The 27,446-nt window shown below is 39.7% G+C and overlaps 1 protein-coding gene across 2 annotated transcripts; it reads right to left on the reverse strand.

Moving 5' to 3' along the window:
- Window positions 1-10,066: 10,066 nt before the first annotated feature.
- rce1a (Ras converting CAAX endopeptidase 1a) lies at window positions 10,067-26,866 on the reverse strand. 2 transcript variants are annotated; one of them, XM_061912361.1, is made up of 8 exons: window positions 26,175-26,866; window positions 20,042-20,144; window positions 19,878-19,961; window positions 19,724-19,802; window positions 19,487-19,654; window positions 19,334-19,405; window positions 19,196-19,258; window positions 10,067-12,222 (listed from the first exon to the last, which is right to left on the reverse strand). In XM_061912361.1, exons 1-8 carry the CDS (start codon window positions 26,327-26,329, stop codon window positions 11,993-11,995), a joined length of 954 nt encoding a protein of 317 aa, XP_061768345.1. In that variant the 5' UTR covers window positions 26,330-26,866; the 3' UTR covers window positions 10,067-11,992. The 2 variants fall into 2 exon arrangements, with proteins under 2 accessions (XP_061768345.1, XP_061768346.1); XM_061912362.1 differs by lacking the exon at window positions 26,175-26,866 and adding an exon at window positions 20,892-21,245.
- Between the last annotated feature and the right edge of the window lie 580 nt (window positions 26,867-27,446).

Consider the following 27,446-nt stretch of genomic DNA (forward strand, 5'->3'; position numbering starts at 1 on the left):
GACGCTTTCTTATGACAAACTGAAAGATCAAAGGCTGTGACGACAAAACCTAAACAACAATACTGAAAACATGGACAGATGTCAATAATCCAACTCAAAATGACTGGTATTATATCAGCAGGAGAAATTGCATTTAAATTACATAAAAATGAGGTATATCTTGATATATGGGATCCATTATATGAATTTGTTTGAACTATTAAATGTGTCACGGCGCAGCCTTAAACTCGTTTTTCTCCGGCAGCTGGGTCTGCCGGCACCTCCGTTGGCAGCGCGCCTAGACACGCCCCTGCTTGCGCTGGCGACATCACGGCCACATGTCGGACAGGCTGTGGGCAATCAACAATCAGCACACCTGGTATTGATGAGGACAAGCGGTTGACGTTACTGTGTGTCTCGTCATTCCTTGTCCCCCGTTACCCTGACTGCCTCTTGGATCTCGACCCGCTCTCGCATGGACACGGACCTCCTACACCTCACCATTCACCCTGACCATCTGCCTGCCCCACGGACTACCTTCAGGTCTTGTCCCTCCTCTCCAATTACCCACACCTAGTCCAACATCACACACCCTTGGATTTTGGTCACACCCCCTTCTCTAGCCTAGTTTATTTATAATATTATTGTTGATTATTATATATATTATAATATATATAATAAGATACAAATAGCTATAGCTCCCCCTTGTGTCTGCGCCGTCAACTCCCTCCAGCCATAACAAAATAAAATAGGACTCATCCTTCTTTGTAATGAATAATGAATACGATACAGTGTGGTTGTCAAGCTTATTAGATGCAATGCAAATCGTAAGCCATTCTGACTGTTTTTGTATTTTTTATTATTAATGCATGTGATGGTGATGGAAATAAGGGATAATAATAACAATGATACATACTTTTTTCTGTCAATGTAATTAATTGTGTTTTTTCTTGTTTAATGTTTTTTTAATCAATATCCATCCTTCCATTTCTACCGCTTGTCCCTTTCGGGGTCGCGGGGGATGCTGGAGCCTATCCCAGCTGCATTCGGCCAATTTAGTCGTGCCAATCAACCTTTCCCCAGGTGCATATCTTTGGAGGTGAGTGGAAGCCGGAGTACATGGAGGGAACCCACGCAGTCACGGGGAGAACATCAAAATTCCACACAGAAAGACCCCACGCTTGGGATCGAATCCAGGACCTTCGTATTGTGAGGCACATGCGTTTAACCGTGCTGCCCGTATGATTGATATAGTTATTATTGATACTGTTGCTATTATTGTATTTGCTCTGTTTTTGTTATTAAATGAACAAACAGAGGACTACATTGATATTTTTCATTTTGTAAACAGACTCAAACCAATCCACTGTCAATATGCTAAGAAGTTATATACATCCAACAACAAAAAAACGTCCAACAAGTTGTCTTGAGTTATAGGTGGTAAAGTGTAGACTTTAAGTGGAAGCCGTTTAAGTCGACGCCCCATGGACAAACTGACTCACATCAACATAAGTGGTTGTTGACAAAACCAAAACTAGCCATTGCTCGCATTTACTTGTGACGTTTCTTCAGTGACTTTAAAAACTAAAAGGGCGCATTTTGTTGGTTGCTGTGTTAGAATCCAAGTTAACCTTGTGCTTTTACTCTGAAGCTTACGTTGCAGAGAACAGGAAGTAAGCCACAATGTGCAGGTTTTAATTCTGCCTAACTAGACCGTAGTTATTTTTGCTGTAGTCATGTCACGCTGCTTTGCAATAAAGATGAAATTAACATGGGAACATAAACAGAGCAATTTTACAGATAAATTATTATTTTTGGGCCACAAAGACAGAAATGTGTTTATGTCGGCTTAGGCGGGCACTTTCTAATCATTAAAAGAATGCGATGGACAAGAACATGATGAGATGCATCCATCCATTTTCTACCAAAGGTCCCTTTTTCAGGGTCACGGGGGTTCCCGGAGCCTACCTTAGCTGCGGAGGGCAGCGTACACCCTGGACAAGTCGCCACCTCATCACAGGCCAACACAGATAGACATGGTCGACATAAATGGGACAGGGGTTCCACTGTACAGTATTATCATTGTTTGTATCAACATTTCCATTTAAAATTTTATTTTTTATAGTTTTCTCTTGTTTTATCTTTAGAATGCACAGCAGGCCAAACTTTGGACACCCTTGCTCTACACAAAATGTACCCATTCCAGCGTTGCCAATCCATGCACTTCAAATTAATTATGAAGCTCCTAATTTTAAACCCTATTAAATCACATTCAAGTGAATATTGAGGGAATTACCTTCAAAGCACTGCAATACTTGAGCATGAGAGCATTCAGGTCACATGTTTGTGCAGCCTCTCTGCCCTTGCCAGAAACCTTGGTTTCACATGTGAGTCCACCTTTACGTGTGACAAGCGGGTTAATGCAGCTGTGAAAGCTATTCTTTGCAGCGTATTTCCAAAATAAAGCCATTCTTGTATTTCAAAGCGCTCTCCCCTCGTGGGATGACTCCAGCACCCTTCACACTACTGAGATTAGTCTGTCATCCGTCAAAGAGGAATGCGGAGGAGGAAGACTGTTAGCTCCAGTCTGGCCCCCACTCACTGTCAGTACAGTTCACGATTGAAAGTTTGTTGATCAAAGTCCTGCTCACTGCACCCCCTAAGAGCATTTCATGTGTCCCCATCATTCCAACCGAAGAACACTTGTCACACTTGCTCATCTTACAAAGCCAAGCTCACATTTACTTTTCTTTATGCAGAAGGTTGTTTTTTATGTTTTTACGGCAAGCTCATGGTTGCACTATAACCCAGTTATAGGGTTGGACGATAAACAATTATAAATGATATACATTTGGATGACAAAAAGAGCTTTTAATAATAGATCATATCGCGATTAAGCATGTTGATAACACATTAAATGGTAAATGGGTCATACTTGTAAAGCTCTTTTCTACCTTCAAGGTACTCAAAGCGCTTTGACACTATTTCCACATTCACACACTGATGCCGGGAGCTGCCATGCAAGGCCCTAACCGCGACACATCAGGAGCAAGGGTGAAGTGTCTTGCTCAAGGACACAACTAGGGCTGGGCGATATGGCCTTTTATCAATATCTCAATATTTTTAGGCCATATCGCGACACACGATATATATCTTGATATTTTGCCTTGGCCTTGAATTAACACTTGAAACCTATAATCACAGCAGTATGATGATTCTATGTGTCTATATTAAAACATTCTTCTTCATACTGCATTAATATATGCTCATTTTAAAATTTCATGCAGAGAGGGAAATCACAACTAAGTCAATTTACCAAAACTGTATTTATTAAACAGTTATTAAGCAGTGGCACAAACGTTCATGTCATTTCCAAAACAGAGAGTGCAAGATTGTCAGAGACATTTTAAGTGACAAATAAAAATGAGCTGCATAATAGGAAATCAAATAGTGTTCGTCCTTCAATATGTGGGAGGTTACTACAGATGTTTTTAAATTCTGTTGGAGATATTGACAAGCGGAGTAAACACTCTTCATTCTGTAGCAGGTGACTTTTCAAATGATGCTATATATTAGCAGTAATGCTACTTTATTTTAATACAACGCCGTTTTGCCCCACACTTGACAAATTACGGTTGTCTGTTCGACATATTCCCACTTGAAGCCAAACCAAAACACCGCCAGACGATGGACCCCCTGCTGTTTTTCTTGGGAATTAACTCTTCCTTCATTCGAACCTTCTTTCTCTCGTATTACCACTCACACGGCTCTGCTAGCATCACAGCTAATGTTACCCATGCTGCTACCTCTCTGCTCCGTGAGGGCGTATAAGAGTGTGACGTATGACGTGACAGTATGTGACGTGTGTAAGAAGGTGCGCTTGTCTGTGAGAAGGAGACAGAAGAAAGAGTGGGAAGAGCCTGTAATGTAATGCCAGCAGCTAAAAGCAAATGTGTGAAAACCTATACTCGAATATCACGATATAGTCATTTTCTATATCGCACAGACACAGACCCACGATTTATCGTGCATATCGATATATCGCCTAGCCCTAGACACAACGGACGTGACGAGGTTGGTAGAAGGTGGGGATTGAACCAGGAACCATCAGGTTGCTGGCACGGCCACTCTCCCAACTGCGTCATGCCGTCCCTACGGCCACATTTCTAGCTGTGTCCTGAAAATTTGATAACGATAGCGAACAACTTCCTCACTGCCCTATAGCATTCTCGCTGGTTAGTGGCTAACGTTCCTCCACAGTGCGAACCAGCTTCTAAATCACTAATCCTCAGCGGCAAATAACTGTTTTATACAAATGTCATCATTGGAAGATGAGGAATAGCTGAACATGCTATACTATACACCAGACCTAGGCAAATTAAGACGTAGGGGCCACATGTAGTCCAGTAAGCATTTCAATCTGGCCCGCCGGACATTCCCAAATAATTGTAATCTTTAAAATGGAAAGTGTAGCTGCCATTATGATGTGCAGTGATGTTTTCTAATGGTCTTATTTCAATGGTTGGAATTTGTGCTTTTGCATGAAATACTAGTTACTATGGTAATCTAATTAGGTACTATGATAATCTAAGTCACAGCAGGTCAGACAAGGTACTAAGCAGTGTGGGTGGGGAGCGTTTCCACAGTGTTTCCAGAGCAGACAGCCTGATAATGCGGGTGTCAGGGACAGATGCGGAAGGAGATTTTTACAACAAAGTTCGAAACCTTAGTGATACATCATATATATCAGATTGTAGCTGGGTTTTTTTTCTCGTTTTTTCACGTTCATATTTCGCTGTGTTTCTTGCATTTCGCTATATTGTAAAGTATGTCGATGGGGAGGGGGTGTGACGTTTATATGTTGTCAATATTCAGTGTTTTATCGTTCATAGTTAATATTGTAAATCCCGCATTCTTTATTTTCATGTACATTCTGGGTGTCTCATTTAGCAAAAAAAAAGTTAAATTCCATTCCCTTTTTTAAGGCGGTCTGTCATAACGTTTTTAGCATTCAGACATTATTGTGAGGTTTTGTATTAGTGTTCCTAAAAATAGATACACCGGTCCCCAGACACATGTTTCTCCCTAAATTTGGCCCCACGAACCAAATAATTGCAGAGGCCTGCTATATACAATACGAGCATATGCCAACTGCTGAATTAGAGTTCTTCAATGTAAGCAGAGGTGGGCGGATCGATACGTATATAGTATCAGTATTTGGTCAATACAATAATGGTTGGATCAATAAAAAAAATATATGGTTTTATGTTCTGTTTATGTTATTGTTTACAATCTCAGGAAATAAGTCAGTGGGCACAGTGGATGTTAATGGGAAAAAACAAAGGAATTAAATCAGAGCCAATAATAGGAAAAAATTATTAATATTATTATTTAAGTGATATTGATAGGGTTTAGTGCATGTGTCTCACAATAAGAAGGTCCTGGGTTCAACCCCGGGGCTTAGGGTCTTTATGTGTGGAGTTTGCATGTTCTCCCCGTGACTGCGTGGGTTCCCTCCGGGCAAGCCGGCTTCCTCCCACCTCCAAAGACGTGCACTTGGGATAGGTTGATTGGCAACATTAAATTGGACCTAGTAAGTGAATGTCAGTCAGTGTTGGCCCTCTGATGAGGTGGAGACTTGTTCAGGGTGTACGCCGCCTTCCACCCATATACAGCTGGGATCAGCTCCAGCACCCCCGCGACCCAGAGAGTGACAAGCGGTAGAAAATGGAAGGATGAATATTACACCCGCCAAATATTGAATCATTCCTTGATCTTGACATTTTTAAGTATCTGTATACCCAAATTTGTAGTATCGCCCAAAACGGATTTAAAGTATCCAAACAGAAAAATAAGTGCTGAGTACATTTTAAAAGAAACGTAAATAGAACAATGTTACAACATAAATTAACTAGCTGTTAATTTTGAGAAAATAATACAATCGGAAATTATGCACAGATACATTGGGCCAAAAAAGTATTTAGTCAGCCATCGATTGTGCAGGTTTTCCCATTTAAAATGATGACAGAGGTCTGTAATTTTCATCATAGATACACTTCAACTGTGAGAGACAGAATGTAAAAAAAAATCCAGGAATTCACATTGTAGGAATTTTAAAGAATTTATTTGTAAATTATGGTGGAAAATAAGAATTTGGTCAACCATTCAAAGCTGTCACTGATGGAAGGAGGTTTTGGCTCAAAATCTCACGATGCATGGCCCCATTCATTCTTTCCTTAACACGGATCAATTGCCCTGTCCCCTTAGCAGAAAAACAGCCCCAAAGCATGATGTTTCCACCTCCATGCTTCACAGTAGGTATGGTGTTCTTGGGATGCAACTCAGTATTCTTCTTCCTCCAAACATGACGAGTTGAGTTTATACCAAAATGGATACATGGATGATACAGCAGAGGATTGGGAGAATGTCATGTGGTCAGATGAAACCAAAATACAACTTTTTGGTATAAACTCAACTTGTCGTGTTTGGAGAAAGAAGAATACTGAGTTGCACCCCAAGAACACCATACCTACTGTGAAGCATGGGGGTTGAAACATCATGCTTTGGGGCTGTTTTTTCTGCTAAGGGAACAGGACAATTGATCCGTGTTAAGGAAAGAATGAATGAGGTTATGTATCGTGAGATTTTGAGCCAAAACCTCCTTCCATCAGTGAGAGCTTTGAATGGTTGACCAAATACTTATTTTCCACCATAATTTACAAATAAATTCTTTAAAATTCCTACAATGTGAATTCCTGTCTCTCACAGTTGAAGTGTACCTATGATGAAAATTACAGACCTCTGTCATCATTTTAAGTGGGAGAACTTGCATAATCGGTGGCTGACTAAATACTTTTTTGCCCCACTGTAGATGTGCATAATAGTGTTATCTATCTCTATATATGGCTATATATAGAGATAGTCTATATAGTGATAGATGTGTGTGTTTGTGCCCCGGCGTAATGAAAAGGAGAGTGAATCATCTTGTCCTTCATCATGATTGTTATTATTACTCCGGTACTCCTGTCTTGTTCTGTACATTGTACAGTATTTTGTATTTCTATAGTGTTTTGTATATTGTACAGGATTGCTTATTATTTGTATTGGATAGCAGTCTGTTTATTTCAATTGTTAGTTTTTCCCTTGTGTTATTTATTTTTACCCCATATTTGTTCCCACTACCGCACCTGAAGTTGCAGTCCTTAATCTCGTTATATGGAAATATAATGACAAAGTCCATTCTATTCTATTCTTCTAGTGTGTTTGACACTTTTTGAGTCGAGGTGGGGCCGCAGTTCTTACGTTCACATGGAAGCTTGTGTTTTTAATGTGCATGTTCAACAAGAGCGGCCATACTTTTGCATCGGTTTCTGCGGCTGCGGGCGTTTGTACTACAAATAAACGGTAGTAATAACCGCATTAAAACTAGTGACGGTTAGTATTTCCGTATTAAATTATAATGATCAAAGAACCGTCATTCATTCAATCTAATTTGTTTCCATTTTGTAGTCCATTCCACTACATTCCCAGAAAGCTAGAGACCAGGGGGCTGGAATTCTCCCTTCACAATAATTTCTATTTTGTAAATTCTGGAAAACCAGCGTTCTCTACAGTAAACATTTGATTTTGGTCTATATATTTTGTCGGAGTTATAGGAGCGCTCTGTTGTTTTTAAGAAACTTCTGCAAAAAACTTGTCAAAGATCATCTCGATGACAGCACTCTAGTCTTTAAAAATTTGCTGCCAAATAAAAGTTTTTTGGAACTGAACTTTTGGGCCACCAATTGAATAGCCTTAAATGATGGAACCTTGAGGAACACTACTAGTATAACTGAAGAAGTTGAACAAATGACGACCGACTGCATCTGAAGTAAATAAACTACAGCAACACCGAAGTGACATAAATCGCATTACAAAATAAATTGTAACCACCAAATAGGAGGACTTAAAGAGGTGCCTTGAGGAACACCTCAGTTATGTAAATCACAAGTTTGGACCCCAGTGTTCCCTATTTGCTAGCAAGGTTAAAATGTCAATGCAAAGATCTGTCTATGTGTTTACAAGGGTTCAAGTTCATCTTTATAACAGGAACACTAGTGTTTTTAGCAATTTGCTGCAAAAATGTTTGTCCACCAAGTTTCGAACCCAACTCGGGGGCAGGGGAGGTGTCATTCCTGGGCCAGATTTGGCACCGAGCCACCATTTGACAGCGCTTTGGTTTTAGTAAAGAGATTTGAATGGAAGGAAATGCTTTGTGTGTGCATCATTAGCAGTCTGAGGTCAGAAATTTAAATAAATAAATGATAAATGGGTTGTATTTGTATAGCGCTTTTCTACCTTCAAGGTACTCGAAGCGCTTTGACACTACTTCCACATTTACCCATTCACACACACATTCACACACTGATGGAGGGAGCTGCCATGCAAGGCGCCAACCAGCACCCATCAGGAGCAAGGGTGAAGTGTCTTGCTCAGGACACAACGGACGTGACGAGGTTGGTACTAGGTGGGATTTGAACCAGGGACACTCGGGTTGTGCACGGCCACTCTCCCACTGCGCCACGCCGTCCCCTAAATTTGCTGGTTGTTAGATTATTAAATACATTTTTCCTCCTATCCATAACAAATTAATGTATAATCTTTATTTAAATATTTTTTTTATATTCTGCCTTCCTGTAACAATACCATACAAGTTTGGGACTGTTGGTATATTTGTAAAGGGGTAAACATTCAAAAATCAGGAGGGTATGAAAAATATGTACAGTACACAGAGATACAGTACAAGAGGTGCCTTTTTAGTTGTGACTATAGGGCTGCAAAATTAAAATGTATAGAACCGACATTTAGGTTTTTATTAATTACTGTAATAAACTATTTGCAAGAGGCTGAGGCTTATTTTTTTCTCTCGCCTGTGTTTTTAAATCAGAATTATTCAGCCTTGTGTCTGGCAAGTTTGTGTGCATTGCAGCTTATGCGTGCTAATAACAAACACCACTTGTGTTCTTTTACTGTGAGGTATCTGCAAAATTTTTAATTTTGAAGGTATAAAAGAGCTCAAGTAACTGTTTCAGTGACAGCAGTGGGAGGCCTGTTAAGTCAGTTCCAAACAGGTGGACGATGATGACGAGGCCATTAAGTGGTCAACAATTATTTTTTAAAGTAGATTACTGCATATTGTTACGTGTGGAAACTTAAAACAGGAATATGTTATGTTCCTTTACTCATCATTTTAGCACTTTTATACATTTAAATTAATATTTTCAAAATCGCAAATCGACGTCATCGCCATTTTTGGCACAAATATTGCAAATATGTTTTATCTCAAAATAGAGCAGCCTTCGACGTGACACAAATCCTCTGATCAAATATCAGTAATTAAACATAAAGAGGCTGCCTGACTTTGGATCCTTCCTTCCACTTTGAACTGATTGCTTCCCTAATCCCACATCTACAGCAGTCCAAAAGGAATTAGGAGCAGGCAGCCATGTCTCCTTCTCTCTGTCTCACACAAACGCACACACACATGCGCACACACAAGAATGTGTAAGCGCGAAAGAGAGGGTACCCTGCGTATGATAATCAAACAATCCTGCCAAGTCTGCCCGGTTTATTTGCTGGAGACAAGTGTGAGGCCATGCCACAGAGACATATAAATATATAAATGTACAATGTGTGCGGGCAGGGGGGTAGAGATAACATGACGGAGGACAGCTGGGGTGTTTCATTACAGAGGAAGCACAGCGGAACATAAAAACACACTTTCTCGCACCTTGACTTTCAACTATTACAGACACACTGCAGGACAATGTGTTTTTCACTAGACAATTTATTTGTTTGTGCAATTTTCCTGCTCGGTGGAAAGGTCACACTCACCTCACACTCATGTCAAGTTGGCACATTATATCATTATTTTGAGGAGACACAGTCTTGTAGAGAATCACAGCTATTTTTTTATGGTGACAGCGGATTTTGGTGGACTGTCTGGACAGCTATTGTGTTATTAGCACTGGCCTCGGAAAATTCCATGGCACAATGAGTTTGTTTGGCTAGACAAATAAATATGGCACAAAAACATCACAGACACTGATTAGTGTATAAAATTGCATGTTTTATTCACAGGTATTTTGTAAAAGATTTGTGTACTAAAAATGTACAGGCGTGACGCGTTAAGCGTAAAATACATGCATATTGCCCCGCGCTCACCAAAATAGAAATGATTAGAAAAAACTGTGTTGATAAGAAAGGGGAGCTGACTCGTTGTCTGAAATATGGTGTATTAAAACAACAGTGCTGTGCAAAAATAGACTGCAGTCTGTCAGCGCTGCGCCACGCATATTTTGCATGGGGAGAAGTGGGCTGAGTGTGTTCTGTTTGACGACAGCCTTCATCTTCGTCTTCTTCCTACAGCGATAAAGGCAGAACTCTTGTCTCCCTGATCGTGTTTGCAAAGACACCCGTGAGAGGAAAAAGTACAAGTTGGTGGCAGCCGGGGACGAAGAGGAAAATGTGAAGGATTCAATAACAGTCAGCATAAATAACATTGGGATGGCTTGGTTGGAGGGGCGGGCCTGATGGGGCATTAGCAGTGGCAGGTGCCTCTGAAGGCAGCAGTGAGTAATTGAATTGGCTAAAGAAGCAGTCTCTTCTGACTTGAAGATAAATCATCTTTGCTGTTGTGGGAGTGGCTGAGCCTCATTGTTGTTAAAACATATCGATTAGTTCCGTGTCGTACACCCTGGGGGTACTTAGTGTATTTGATCCCCTGCTGATTTTCTAAGTCAAACAAAATGTTCTCAGAGGAGGTGGCCACTGAGCCTAGTGTTTCACCGACAGGTTGCAATAGAGACAGACGGCTAAGAAAGGCATCGATTCAGTGATCACCTGTTGTCAGTAAATACTAAAATATTCAACAATTGGACATTTTAATGTTACAAGAAGGTCAAATTAAGTCCACCTTATAGTGAATTGTAGATTCATTGTTTAATTTCACCTGAAAGCATCTAACATTTTGTAGTGTACGTATTTTTATTTCCAGCTGTTTCAAACAACACGAAGCACTGTTGTGGGCAATACTGAATCAAACAGCAATACTAAGGCTCTATGTTTTACTTTTGTTTTGACAAAAACTGCTTTTCTCTGGTTATGGTGTACTAAGGTGGGGAGAAAATACAGAAGTACTGCACTTAAAAGTTTGTGAACCATTGAATTGTTTTGTCAATGGTCACACAACTGTACTGTCCTTATACACTTGTTGCAGTCATACACTTGCTCCTGCTGCGTTGTCATTTATTTTAATGACTATATTTAACTAGTCACATTTAGCGCAAGATTGTCTGTGGATCCATTGTGAGAAAGACATGGGAACAGGCTCCACATATTAAACAAGTGTTGATTCAATTGGTTTTCATTTGGGTTCAAATTGTAGTGCATGGCTTTGAGTAAATATGACAAGTCATACAGAAGCAGCAATATGGCTCTCTGACGCCCTCTAGTGTGTACAAACTGTGACCCACAAGCACGCGTCAATCAAATAAAAAGATCGATATTGCTGAAGCAGTCAACGTTTTCTTCACAGTTCCAGTTTAGCTTATAGTGTGTTTGCATTTTAAAGTTCTTGCTGCCTTTTTTGTGAACGAAAATGTGACTACTATGTCTACCCTGAAAACCATAAAGTATAATGTCAAAGAATTGATTCAAAAGGAGAAAAACTATTCCTACAAATTTAAATAGTCCTGGAATGGTCCATGTCGATTTAAAGATGAACAACTGCAGCAAACGCTGCAAAAAATCTAGTTGAAATAACAGCTTCAATAATAAATACTGTGTCTTTCCCCTGTAACATGAGCCTGCAAGCATTCCACTGACCAGTAGACCTGACACCCTGATGACCACTATCAAGCACCATCGGGCCAAAGCTAACCACCAGAGCTCTCCAACGTCAACCTCCCTAAGCGTTTGTCAGTGGAATGTGAAAGACGCAAAAAAAGAAAGAGAGTAAGGGGTGAGACCTGGATCAGGGGAGGCACAGGGAGCTAGAAGAAGCAGCCAGGGCGCACACTGGCGTGGGCAGGCCATAATAGGAAGGGTCAGTGAGGGGGAAGAGGAGTAGGAGAAAGAGAAGGACTCCCAGCAAGTAAGAGGAAAGGACAGTAAGGCGATGAGGGTGCTCAAGGGCCGAACTGATGGCCGGGAAGCCCATGTAGTTACAGAAGGAGTGGCAGAGAACTGGGCCCACCAGGTGACCTGGAACACAAAGGAGGAAAGACGTACAGCTGGATGAACGTTTACAGAAACAAGCTGAGCTCAAACTATTTTTTAGCATGCAAACCTGATGATGCAATCACGTTTCCTAACCATCAAAATTCAATTAAGTTCAGTTCAGTTCAGTTCAGTTCCAGTTTACTTCAAACATGCATACGATACAATGTAATGCATCACATATTTCCAGTTGTTTCATTACTGCAACTCCAAAAAGTAGGGAAAAAGCTGAGCTTATTTAAAGGCCTACTGAAACCCTCTACTACCGACCACGCAGTCTGATAGTTTATATGTCAATGATGAAATATTAACATTGCAACACATGCCAGTATGGTTAGTTTACTAAATTGCAATTTTAAATTTTGCGCCGAAAAATCCTGCTGAAACGTCTCGGTAAGATGACACGTGTGTGTGACGTCACGGATTGTAGAGGACATTTTTTTGCAGCATCGTTCCCAGCTATTAAGTTGTCTGTTTTCATCGCAAAATTCCACAGTATTGAGGACATCATTTTAGCTGTTTACAAATTCACCAAATCGTTGAATTTCAATACTTGTGATTCCATAAATAAAGGATATGTATGTTCTCTATATCCAACATTATGTATTATTTTTAATTGATCTATTTTAGTAAACCGTTATAAATCGCACATTTGTAGTTGTTTCCCCATATTTCAACACAATAACTCAGATATGATAACACTAGCGAGCAATAAAGAATTTGAAGTGATTTTTGGTCTAGAATATGTTTTGCTTTCCTCATTATTGACGTGTTTCCTGCTACTTATGTTGTATATTTTTTACATGAGATTTCCAGTTCATTTTATCTGTTATTACACCAAAAAATGTGTTTTCTTTTATCCGTCTATTTGTAATTGTGTTTGACTTTCTCTTCTACTGTTACCAAATAGCATTACTTTAGTTGTACTGAGATTCAAAGATAACCTGTTTTTAATTTGTTAATATATTGTGTTATTTGTATTAGCTTTTGTGTGTCCTCTCCTGAACAATTATCATCTGCAAATAATAGTAACTTTAAGTTGTTTGTGACTTTACGAATGGTGTTTATTATTGTAGATTGAACAATTTTGGTCCAAGTATTGGTCCCTGGGGTACGCCACAAAATATTTTCAGCTCTGTAAAAGTGTGTTCGCCTAACATCATGTATTGCTTCCTGTTGGTTAAGTAGCTTATAACCCAGCTCAGGACCAACCCTCTGATTCCATATCTTTGTCATTGTTTTTTGAAGATGCTATGATTAATTGTGTCAATTGCTCTTTTAAAATCCATAAACACTACAGCAGCACATTTTTTGCTATTTTTTCCCTTGGTTATCTCTTTCGTTATTTCGATTAAAGCCATTGATGTTGAGATGTTGGCTCTGTACCGGTTTGGTTGTCTGTGAGTGTTTCGAACATAGAGTTGGGGTTTCCATCTATGGTGTCAATCAATTCCTCAACTGACTCGGGATTTGGAATCTTTTCCTCTAGATTTGGTCCAGAGGTCACAAAGTACTGATTGAAGCATTCAACTACTTTGATCATATTGTAATTTTTCACATCTCCATCCAAGAAGTATTTTAAATAATGCTATTTAGGATGCCTATGTTGCTTTCATATTGTTTATGTTCTGGTCAAATAATTGACTGTAATATTCCTTTCTACATGTTCATGTAGTATGCCAATTAGCTTGTTCTTAAACGTTTTGTACTTTTTTTCTGCTTCTGTAGATCTTTGTGTTATAAATGTTCTATATATTGTATTCTTCTTTTTGCAAGCATTTTTCAGTCCTTATTCATCCATGGTTGATTATTTTTCTTTTGCTACTTGTTAAGTTGTTCCAATGGACAGTTTTTGTCATAAAGCATCTAGAACAGGGGTAGGGAACCTATGGCTCTAGAGCCAGATATGGCTCTTTTGATGACTGCATCTGGCTCTCTGATAAATCTGAGCTGACGTTGCTTAACACGATAAGTAATGAATAATTCCACTTGTAATCAAAGTGTTAAAAATAATGTTCAAAATATAAAACATTCTCATGCATTTGTAATCCATCCATCTGTTTTCTACCGCACCTGTTCAAGAAGTTGCATTAATGGTAAGAAGTTTTTTATTTATTATTGGTGGTCCTGGGGGTTCTTCAGACCACCAAGCACCGACATGAGAGCCTGTTTCAGGGTTACAATATTGTTTTATTTTTCAATAAGTCTCTCAGTTGCTTTCCAGCAATAGTTTTTCCAGCCCCAACCCAGTCTCTCCTCCTGGCTGCTGCTTATAACAGAGCGACAGGTGATTAGATAACAAGGCCAACTGGTGGGCCATCTACGCACCTGTCGCTGCAGGCCACGCCCCCTCCACAGTTAGCTTCAGAATAACAATGTTATTACAAAGAATAAGAGACCTATTATACTCTAGAAATGTTGGTCTTACTTAAAAATGCACGTGTTTAGTTGTGTTCAGTGTTAAAAAAAATATTATATGGCTCTTACGGAAATATATTTTAAAATATTTGGCTTTTTGGCTCTCTCAGCCAAAAAGGTTCCCGACCCCTGATATAGAAGGTACTAACAAAAATACCATATGAATCATCTACATAATTTTCACTGTAGACATTGTCCCAACTCTGTTTTCTCAGATCATTTTTGAAAGCGGTCCTACTTTGTTCTGTACATATTCTTCAAAAAGTATTTTTGTCATCAATGTTTCTCTTTTTGTAGTTTACGTCATAGATTTTGAAAATTGGAAGATGATCACTGATGTCAGATATTAGCAAACCACTTGTGGTATTGTTATCAAAATCATTAGTGAAACTATTATCAATAAGTGTGGCGCTAAGTCCTTAGATTCTGCTTGGCCTTGTGGTTTAAGGGTATAAACTCAGGCTATACATTGTGTCAATAAAGTAATCTAAGGGCTTTTGTTCGTTAGGATTAAAGAGGTCAATGTTGAAGTCTCCACATAAGTATATTTTTTGACTGATTTCAGTAAAAGTTGCTTTAATCCAGTTCTCAAACGTATCAGTTTAACTTTGGCGATATATATATATATATATATATATATATATATATATATATACACACACACACACACACACTTTTCATGACATATTTCAATGGTGATGCATTCTAAGATATTATCAATAGCTAGTGATATATTTTTTACCAAGTTTGTTATTGAGGTTCTTCATCACATACACAGCTACTCCCCTTATGTTCTTGTTGATTCTGTTGATAAAAATTAGTTCCTATCGTTCTCGGTCAAAATTCATAATGATAGCAATAACTTTGAAGGGTTTGTTGAATTGTTCCAAAAAAAGCTTCACATTGTTGTAGTTAGCATACAAACCTCTGCTGTTTATATTAATAATCGACAGTTTCTTATTTATTTTAATGTTTCCATTCTATTGTTTGTCTGAATAATAAAAACAATCCTGGGGTGTAAGAAAAAATTTGTATCTGGCACTATATCCTAATCTAATTCAGAATATCGTAATCCATGCTGCTGAAGGTTTTCCGTTTCATATTTTTCCTGTTTTCTAATCATTTGTGTTGCTCTCTGAATGTCTAAGCGTGGTGAGTGTGCACCTGAGTAAAGATCATCGTGTTTGGTAATCCTTTAGAGCGTTGTATTTTTTTAGTCGACTGTCAATGTTTGTTTTCCGTCAGACTCCATTATTGTTGTTTTTGTTGTTGTTGTAGTTGTTGGGAGTTCTGATATTCGTACAGATCTTTGATGTCATTGAAAACTACACTTTTTGTGCACCTCCATTCAGCTTTATGTAGATTTTACAGTTAACGCTCCAAATTTCCCGAATTTTCCCTTGTTTCCTCAAGTCGCGTGCTTTCTTAGCATTGCGTTTAGTGAGGTGTTCGTTCATGTACATATTTGTGCCCTTCAGCTTTTTTCCCGTGTCAGCAATGCCATTTTGGATTTCCTGTTGGCCATCTTAACAATGGTGACTGTCGTAGTATTGTTGCCTCTTCTATTCAGTGGAATGACGCATCAATGGTGTTAATAGATTCCCTTTAAATGTAGAAAGTTAACCATTTGTTGCTCTGCTGAAGCAGGGTCCATGTTATCTGGTTCTCTGTTGTCAACTGCTCTTGTATAAGATCGAGAATGGATGCGTAGCCCTGTAATGATGTTGTCAATCTGTCGTGGAAATTGATACATTTCCTCTTTGAAGTGTTCCAAAACACTGGTATTCCCCAGATTGGTGACTTCTTGTTGTCTGGCATTGGGCTGTTGTCTCAATGCCGCCATCTCCTCCCTGAAGTTCTTCAAATCAGTGTTATGAAAACTAACAATGGATGTACTTGCCTCCGGGAGCAAATTGTCATTTGCAATGCAGCTGAAATAGGCTCAATCAACCCCCGCGACCCCGAAAGGGACACGGGGTAGAAAATGAATGGATTGAAATAATATAGTAGAGACATTTTTTTGGTGAAATGTTGAGAGAATTGGTGTGAGACAGCGCCCTCTGCTGGATTCATAGCTTCAGCACTCTTTCACCAGCAGATCGCGCCATTAAATACCTTTCTAATTAAGTTACCAGCTTTTCAGTCTCAATGTTTGTTTATTGTTGTGGATCTCTTTGCGAACCTTGGAAATTTTTTAATACAGAAATGGAGGAGATTTTTGAAAAGTTTTATTATTTCTGACAGTATGTAAGACTGAATGTTTACAGGTGAAGCCTGACTTGGGTTGTATACAGAGTATGGTTCCTAATTGGGTCAGTCCAGGCAGACCGTTAAAATTCTGGACTAATGATACTCCTATCGGTACTTTTTTTTAAATCCAGCTGACAATCGTAATTATGACACCCACATGCTGTCACATTTATTCAAACAATTCTCCGGGAATAGTTTCCCCTGAAGCTTAGCTACATTTAATCAAGAGTACCTTGTAGCTTAGCTTACTACATTTTCCAAGTAGCTTGCTCATCGTTGCCTCCTAGACACATAGCCACCTCAAACTACCAAACTTAACTCCAAAATACAGAGCCAAACATTTCCCAAATGACTTCTATGTGTCCGGTGACATTTCTTTTGAAAATATGATGACGACTTGTCGCCATAAAGCTGTGTAAAAAAACACCTGCTACTACTGCAGCCAGTTGCGGACATGACCACCGATTAAACATCTTCATTGGTAAATTCATGATAACTTGACAGCTTCTAGTACTATAATTGGACAATCAGTGCTAAAATAACTGATGCATCCGTGTGTGCTTTATTTTGCAGGGAAACATGTCAACTGAAGTGTATTGGTACATTGTTAAGTGTTTTTTCTTATTCAATTTATTATCCCTAGTTTGTTTTTTGTACAGATGCTATAAAACTGGCAGATTAAAAACAATGTAAAAAAGTGTGATGTTCTTCGAGAACAGATTTATTTATTTTTTTGCCCTGTCGCCCAGCTCTAGGATGTGATAATCAGCTTGGAGTAATCACAAATAAAAAAGCAACACCACACAAATGTTTGTAACACACAATTTCCTCTTCAAAAGACTCTGAAAATCCAGTGTCCAGCAGTCCAGTAATCTAAAGTAAAGTACCAATGATTGTTACACACCCACACGGTGTGGTGAAATTTGTCCTCTGCATTTGACCCATCCCCTTGATCACCCCCTGGGAAGTGAGGGGAGCAGTGGGCAGCAGAGGTGCAGAGCACGGGAATCATTTTATGGTGATTTAACCCCCAATTCCAACCCTTGATGCTGAGTGCTGAGCAGGGAGGCAATGGGTCCCATTTTTTATAGTCTTTGGTATGACTCGGCCGGGATTTGAACTCCCAACCTACCGATTTCAGGGCAGACACTCTAACCACTAGGGCACTGAGCAGTATCTACAGGCTAATATTAATCCACTCAAAACAGTGAAGAATTTAAGCAATATGATAATCCATAAAGTTGCACAAAAGTAGGATAGCATCCGCTGACAGGTCTTTAGTCACTGTCTGACGTTCGGTACGGGGGTGTACCGAACGAGTTTCTAAGCCAAAGTCTTAACAAGCTGCTTTGCTTCTTCTGCCTCTGTGTCAGCACCCAGCATTGTCCCACCCACGCAACCATCTGATTGCTTACATACAAAGCGATAATAGCCAATCGTCAGTGCATATTCAGAGCGCATGTAGTCAATGCTTCAGCGTCGAGCAGATATGTGTTTAGCAGGTGAGCATAATACAGTGTACTCTCCCCAAATTATAATAAACACCTCCCAGTCAACGTTCTAGTTACATCACTATGAGCCTGTTGACGTTCTAGATCTAGTTTTGAATGGCAGGATCCCTGCTATCACATGTTGACAAAAATATAACATTTACATAATAAAAATCAACTACAGGCTTCCCAAATGCTGTAATAAATTAAGCATGGTGAGTTGACCTGAAACTGTTTAATGTTGTCCTTTTTATATGTAGAAGAAAACTTTTTTCATTTTATTTAATCAAAACAACAACTTGAGGCAGTTTAATGTGGATTGACGTGGGCTGAATTATTATAGTGTTCCCAATGTTAAAAGGATAAAGCCATTGTTTACAAATTTGGTAAATAAATAACCAAAAGATTTATATTTCTTTGTTTTCTTACTGTACCGAAAATGAACCGAACCGTGACCTCTAAACCGAGGTACGTACCGAACAGAAATTTTTGTGTACGGTTACACCCCTAATATATATGTATATATAAATATATATATGATAGAAATTATGATGTGATATACAGTGCCATGTAAAAGGTATGTGCTTTGCCCACTTAAATATTATTCACAGCTGAGTGTAATTGTAATGAATAAGAACAGTAATGGATCTGTCATGTTTTCAAGATAACATAACTGCATTGCACTTTGCACTGCAAACGTGTTTGACTTGTTTAAAACTTAAAAAGCAACTTCCCGCTGTGAGATGTTGCCAGTCTAGCATCACTTGTTCTTTTAAGTGGGTGTTTGAGAAGCTTCCTACCTGTTCTCACAAAGATGAAGGCTGCGTAGGCACCAAACACTGCCGCATATGAGAACTGGAACGCTGTAGCATCCATAAAAAAAACACCGTCCACCGTTAGCATCATTCTCTGCCTCCTTGATGATAATGACAACATACCCGCTGAGAAGAAGATCCCTGACAACGAGCCCCTTCTGAAGCGCAAAGACTCAATCACGTGGTGAAAGTGCGCTGCGAGGCAACCAAGAGTTATGAGGATCTATCTTGATGTCGGAGACTGTTCAAAGTCCATGCAGTTTTATCTAAACTTACCCATGCCAAAAAAGAGCGGACAGGTAAATATGGCGGTTGAAGGGCCGGCGCAGGGCACCAACATTGGCAGCATACAAGCCCTGAACACCAGCTCTTCTGTTAAAGGCGCCACCACCTGATTCCTTAACCAGCGCATGTCGCTGAAACACAACGTCCAGAACCATGGGTCTACAAGAGGAAGCATACAAACATAAAGTTGTGTCTTTTAAGAGCTAAAAGGCACATCAGCCAACTCACCAAATGCTATCCGGATACCATCCATTAATGTCCAAGGACAATCCATTGCCAACTGGGTCAGGGGGCCAAGGAACAGGATCTATAACAAAACACACATAAAATACAAAGTCGTGGAGCATTATTCAGTGATTGTGCATGTGTCATTGTTTGTTACCATGGTGAGCACCAAAGGCAAGACAATGGCAGGGATGAGCCCTTCAAAGCGGAACCCCATGACCACCAGTAGTGGTGACACCATCTGACAGCCCAAAAAAAAACATGTACTTTCAATCATTTCAAAACCACGCTAACCGCCATTCATCTGTGACACGTACTCACCCGGATTCCTGTCAATTCCTTCCATATCCACACAAAGAGAGGTGACAGGCCTGATATAATCAACACGCTGGTGAAGCGTCGTTTTATAACAGCGGGGTGATCCCTACAGTAACAGCCAAGCAGAAGAATACACAAATATACAGTGGTTAAAATCAGCATCACTATTTTCAAAATATAAGCTGCGTAAGTGTGGCATGTAAAAATGAATAGAAGCTAAAACAGCATGTTCTATACACCTCCTCTGGCTAACCAAAATTAAAAGTAGAGGTAGGCCATACTACAAATGTTAATGTCAATCCGATATTAGGTGAATACAAGGCCAGTATTGTACACCACAATATTTTAACTGGAACAACTTTCAAAAGAAATACATTATTTTGATATACCGTATTTTCCGCACTATAAGGCGCACCGGATTATAAGGTGCACCTTCAATGAATGGCCTATTTTAAAACTTTGTTCATATAAAAGGCGCACTGCATTATAAGGCGCATAGTATATATGCTACACTAGAGGCTGGGGTTACGTTATGCATCCTTTAGATGGCGCTGCGCTAAAGGGAATGTCAACAAAACAGTCAGGTCAGTCAAACTTTATTAAGAGATTACAAACCAGCGTTCTGACAGCTCCGTTCAATCCCAAATTGAATAAACAGCTGTTTTATTATTTTCCCCGATTCAATAAACACGTAAAAAAACAGTCTGATACTGTTACGGTAAATTAAACGTTAGTGCAATCACAATATATTAACACTCGAAATAGTGCAAAGCAATAATATATTAATAACTCAACGTTGTTCAAACGATAATGTCACACAACACAACACACAAAATAAACATGTAAAGCTCACTTTATGAAGTGATTCCTCATCCACGAATCCCTCAAATTCTTCTTCTTCAGTGTTTGAATCAAACAGTTGGGCGAATACGGCATCCGTCTCGTCGAAGTCGTCATTAACAAATCAGTGTCTCTGCTGTTAATGTTAAATCCTCTCGCTGCTGCTGATGTTAAATTCTATCGCTGCTGCTCTATTCCCGTGTTCTACTGTGTGACTGATTAGTCCTTGAGTTTAAACTCTGCGTCGTAAGCGTGTCTCTTAATAGAAGCCATTTTGGGGTCTTTACATAAACACACAGAAACAGCACGCCTCCTGCAGTCATATATCCCAGCATGCACCGCGCACTTCTTCTACGAGGGAAAAGGAATTTGGCGGCTGCTTACCGTAGTTGCGAGACCTCCATCCATCCATCCGTCCATCCATTTCCTACCGCTTATTGTGGCTCAATGTTGGTCCACATATAAGGCGCACCGGATTATAAGGCGCACTGTCAGCTTTTGAGAAAATTTGAGGTTTTTAGGTGCGCGTAATAGTGCAGAAAATACGGTACTCCCCTTTTAATTTGCTGATAATGATTATAATCACGCTACAACATTAGATCATTTTTTTAGGTTAACTAAACAATGTTTGTATCAACTCAACTATTGATGAATAATCTAACATTTAATACAATAGAAAAAAAATTGGGGTGCAGCAACAGATTAAGTAACTACCAATTATTTTATTAATTGAGTAATTGGATCAAACAAACTTTGAAGCCTCAATGCGTGTTTTAGGGTAAATTGTAGAAGTAACCAATGATTTTTATTCTTGCCATCACAATCACTTTTTTTTTTTTTTAAACAAAAAAAAAAAACCTGCATATATACATTGAAATTGCACTCTTAACATGTGTGCATTAATAAAAACATTTTTTTTAATACCTCCGCCACACAAATCACAGCACCCACACACCACCTCTCTCATGTGCGCTCTATTGCAGCACCCGTGCGGAAACTATGTCCACATTTTTAAAGTTAAGTTAAAGATTTATTCGATTAATCATTGCCGCCCTGAAGACAATGTAACAAACAACACAAAATACAATTACTCCTGTATTCCCTTTTACTATACATACAATTGTTTGAGCAACATACAGTCAGTACAGAAGAGCTATGTTAAGGGAATATTTTTCAACATTAAGCTGAATACAGCAACTTAGTATTGGCCTTCATTCTGCTAAAAGAGATACACACGATGATCTCACCCTGTTTCGTTATCTACTTGCTCGTACTCTCACAGCCATATATTTTCTTTAGTTTAAGGGTGTCATGACTAGCCTGGGGAGAGAGGAGGAGAATGTACGTCTGTTCAGCCCACTTCTCGTTGACTTTCAGTTTCGATACTCGAGGTGGACAAAAGCTCGAGAGATGGGCATAAGCACGAGAGATGGGCGAACACTTTAGAAATTGCTCCGACATTTAGATACAGTAGCTCAGTTCTCTCCTTTCAGCTGTGGTATCACATTTGTTTGTACTTGTTTGTGGAATTAATTATTAATCTTCAATTCTAGTCAGCTCTTAATATTTAGACAACCTTAGACTTAAGACTCTGGGGGGCTCTACACTTCGAAAGAGAGGGTCTTAATAGATATACAGAAGAAACAGAAAGAATTGGTTCTAATTTTCAAATCATCTGGCCTTCTTTCCTCAAAGTATTAGGCCAACAAAAGTGTGTGCGAGTGTTTTGAGTGGGGAAGAGTGAGTGTCTACAGAATATATTTACAAAACTCAAAACAAGTTAAGTTGGCACATTGTGTAATTCGTAAATAAAAACAGAATACAATGATTTGCAAATCATTTTCAACTTATATTCAATTGAATAGACTGCAGAGACAAGATACTAAATGTTCAAACTGAGAAACTTTTTTGCAAATAATCATTAACTTTGAATTTAATGGCAGCATTTAGATTGATTGATTGAAACTTGCATTAGTAGATTGTACAGTTAAGTACATATTCTGTACAATTGACCACTAAATGGTAACACCCGAATAAGTTCTTCAACTTGTTTAAGTCGGGGTCCACGTTAATCAATTCATGGTAGAACACGTTGCAAAAAAGTTGGCACAGGGGCATTTTTACTAATGTGTTACATGGCCATTCCTTTTAACAACACTCGAGGAGACCAATTTTCGAAGCTTTTCAGGTGGAATTCTTTCCCATTCTTGCTTGCTGTACAGCTTAAGTTGTTCAACAGTCCGAGGTCTCCGTTGTGGTACTTCAGGCTTCAAATTGTGCCTCACATTTTCAATGGGACACAGGTCTGGACTACAGGCAGGCCAATCTACTACACGTGGCTTGGCATTGCCTTGCAGAAATAAGCAGGGACGTCCATGATAACGTTGCTTGGATGGCAACATATGTTGCTCCAAAACCAGTATGTACCTTTCAGCATTAATGGTGCCTTCACAGATATGTAAGTTACCCATGCTTTGTCACTAATACACCCCCATAACATCACAGATGCTGGCTTTTGAACTTTGCACCTTTAACAGTCCGGATAGTTATTTTCGTCTTTGGTCCAGATGACACGTCATCCACATTTTCCAAAAACAATTTGAAATGTGGACTCGTCAGACCACAGAACACTTTTCCACTTTGCACCAGTCCATCTTAGATGAGCTCGGGCCCAGCAAAGCCGGCGGAGTTTCTAGGTGTTGTTCATAAATGGCTTTCGTTTTGCGTATTAGATTCAACTTGCACTTACAGATGTAGCGACCAACTGTAGTTACTGACAGTGGTTTTCTGAAGTGTTCCTGAAGCCATGTGGTGATATTCTTTACACACCGATGTTGCTTTTTGATGCAGTACCGCCTGAAAGATCGAAGGTCCGTAATATCATTGCTCACATGCAGTGATTTCTCCAGATTCTCTGAACCTTTTGATATTACGGACTATAGATAGTTAAATCCCTAAATTCCTTGCAATAGCTCGTTGAGAAATGTTGTCCTTAAACTGTTCGACAATTTTCTCTCGCGTTTGTTCACAAAGAGGTGACCCTCGCCCCACCCTTTTTTTTTAAATGACTGAGCATTTCATGGAAGCTGCTTTTATACCCAACCATGGCCCCCACCTGTTCCCAATTATCCTGTACACCTGTGGGGTGTTACAAATAAGTGTTTGATGAGCATTCCTACACTTTCTCTGTCTTTTTTGCCACTTATGCCAGCTTTTATGAAACATGTTGCAGGCATCCAATCCCAAATGAGCTAATATTGGCAAAAAAAAATAAGTTTTACAGTTTGAACGTTAAGTATATTTTCTTTGCAGTCTATTCAATTGAATATAGGTTGAAAATAGGGCTGGGCGATATATCGATATAAAGGAAATATCGCGAGTTTGTCTCTGTGCGATATAGAAATTGACTATCGTTATATTAGAGTATAAGTTCTCACGCAGTTGTTTTTAGCTGCGGGCATTACACTACAGGCGTTTCTCACTCCTTCTCGTCTCTCCTTCTCACAGAGACATAAAATAAGCCCGCCTTCTTACATATGTCACATACTGTCACGCTGAGCAGAGAGGTAGCAGCATGGCTAACGTTAGCTGAAGCAGGAGGCACAGGCAGAGCGGAGCGGACCGGAGCGAGTTGAGTGACATTACAAGAGAGAGAGGGTGCGAAACTGTTCACAAATGGAGGAAGAACAATTAATGCCCAAAAAAACAGCAGGGGATCCGTCATCTGGCGGTGGTTTGGCTTCAAGCGGGAAGATATTCAGCACACAACAGCAATATACAAAGTATCCAGCAGAAGTGTTGCTATAAAAAGGTAGCAGCACTACTAATTTGTTCTTTCATTTAAAAAGTCACCTGCGAGAGAATGAAGAGTATTTAATAAATACAGTTTTGGTCAATTGACGTAGTTGTGATTTCCCTCTTTGCATGAAAGTTTAAAAGTAGCATATATTAATGCAGTATGAAGAAGAATGTTTTAATGTAGACACATAGAATCATCATACTGCTGTGATTATATGCATCAAGTGTTCAGTCAAGGCTAAGGAAAAATATCGAGATATATATTGTGACATGGCATAAAAATATTGCGATATCAATAAAAAGCCAATATCGCCCAGCCCTGGCTTCACGGTGGAAGAGGGGTTAGTGCGTTTGCCTAACAATACGAAGGTCCTGAGTAGTCTGGGGTTCAATCCCGGACTCCGGATCTTTCTGTGTGGAGTTTCCATGTCCTCCCCGTGAATGCGTGGGTTTCCTCCGGCTTCCCTCCCACTTCCGAAGACATGCACCTGGGGATAGGTTGATTGGCAACACTAAATTGGCCCTAGTGCAGTGGTTCTTAACCTTGTTGGCGGTACCGACCCCACCAGTTTCATATACGCAAATAAAATGTTTTGGGTTTTTTTCAAATTCAAGACAAAGTAGTATGTTTTTGGTAACACTTTAGTATGGAGAACATATTCTAAGTAACAAAGACTTAATTTAGAGTTATTTGGTTAGGGTCAGGGTTAGAGGGTTAAGGTTGTTATAAGACCATGCCGAATAAGGCATTAATAAGTACTTAATACTGACTAGTTAAGAGCCAATATGTTAGTAATTTGCATGTTAATAAGCAACGAATTAATGGTGAATATGTTGCCCATACTAAAGTGTTACCATGTTTTTATGTTAATGGTGCACAAAATGAATTGTGCATGAACATCACCTTGTTCAAACAAATTACACACTTGCAAATCAGTCAGCTGATAGGGAGACGTTTGTATTTACACGATGAGTCGGGTGTGTTTTGACCTCTGCCGAACCCCTAGGATTCGATCAAACCCAGGTTAAGAACCACTGCCCTTGTGTGTGAATGTGTGAATGTTGTCTGTCTATCTGTGTTGGCCCTGCGATGAAATGGTGACTTGTCCAGGGTGTACACCGCCTTCCGCCCGATTGTAGCTGAGATAGGCACCAGCGCCCCCCCCCCGCTACCCCAAAGGGAATAAGCGGTAAAAAATGGATGGTTGGATGGATGGATCGCCCAGCTCTAGTTGAAAATAATTTGCAAATTGTTGTATTCCGTTTTTATGTAATATTTCCACAATGTGCCAACTTCTCTGGTTGTGGGTTTTCATTGTATAACAACAAACATACCTTTGTGACTATATAAGCATAGGGGAGATGACAATCTCATCATGCCAAGTATCGACCCTGTTTATATTGACATCTGCATCTATCCGCACACCTCCACTCTAAATATAGTTATTTGATGGAGGGAAGGGGGAAAAAAAGCTAAAAAGGTGAAAGACAGACCTACCTTGGCAGGTCACTCCTCCACACGTACAAACTCCCGACGTAGGAGGAGGCCAGCAGCAGACAGGACAGGACAGACAGCCCGCACACATTCGCTGGAGGAACAAAATGGCCATTGCTAAGCTCCTCTGCCCTGAGTAATTCCTCCTCGTCTACCATAACGTCTATCTCAAAAGTCTAAAGCAGTAAACTAAGCACAACATGGAGGAGAACTGCATGGACGGCCATAGTCCCCATTGATGTAAACCGACGTTGCTAGCAGAGGCGTCCACACTTTACATGGTTATTATTGTCATCAAAACTTGACGATATTGTCCAAATTGAATGAAAATGTGCCAGCAGTTCAACTGCGGTCTCCTTTGAGCGCGTACTAACTCCGTGGTACGTTGGTGGCTGTTGTTAAACAATTTAAATAACCGTCTGGCATATTAGCAAAAACATGTCTCCCCTCGCACGACAAGCCAGACGGAGCACAGCTCAGATTGACACGAGGAAATCTACTGTATGACACTTAGAAGTCTTATTTCTTCTTGTAGACTCCTGGCGTTTCATTGTCGGAGTGCGCACAAGTTGATTAAAGGAACGTTGAGTATAATTGGGTCCGTATACGACGTGGACGGCCGCCAGCTCCTCTGCGCGGCTGCTAGCGGAGATGCAAACTACATGAACCCGCGCAGTGTGTGTACGTCATCAAACAGTCGCTTTTTCTTCTTCTTCTGGTTTTACGGCAGTTGCAGTTGCAAACTAAGTGAGTGCATTACCGCCGCCTTCCGGATGTGAATTATATATTTTTATATATATCCATCCATCCATCCATTTTCAACTGCATATATATATATATGCGGTATACCCATATTAGGGATGTCCCGATCCAGGTTTTTGCACTTCCGATCCAATTCCGAGATTGTTTTTTTTTCACTTCCGATCCGGTACCGATACCGGCCGATACTGGCCTATCCGAGCATGTATTTAAGTTTAAAGATATTTAGCCTACTTAGTTGTCAGATTCATGTTGAAAAGTGTTTTAGTACTCTTGATAACAACTAGCCAACTGAATTAGGTGAGTTTGAATAATACACAATGGTTGGTATTCAAGGATAAACACAAAATATCGAAAAATTATACATGACAAACAGAAATGACATCATTAAACAGTAAAAAAGTGAACAGTATAATAAAGTGCAAATAATGCTGTAAACAACGGTGGCAGAGGGGTTAGTGCGTCTGCCTCACAATACGAAGGTCCTGCAGTCCTGGGTTCAAATCCAGGCTCGGG

This window comes from Nerophis ophidion, linkage group LG10, assembly GCF_033978795.1.
Source record: "Nerophis ophidion isolate RoL-2023_Sa linkage group LG10, RoL_Noph_v1.0, whole genome shotgun sequence".
Classification (NCBI taxonomy): Eukaryota; Metazoa; Chordata; class Actinopteri; order Syngnathiformes; family Syngnathidae; genus Nerophis; species Nerophis ophidion.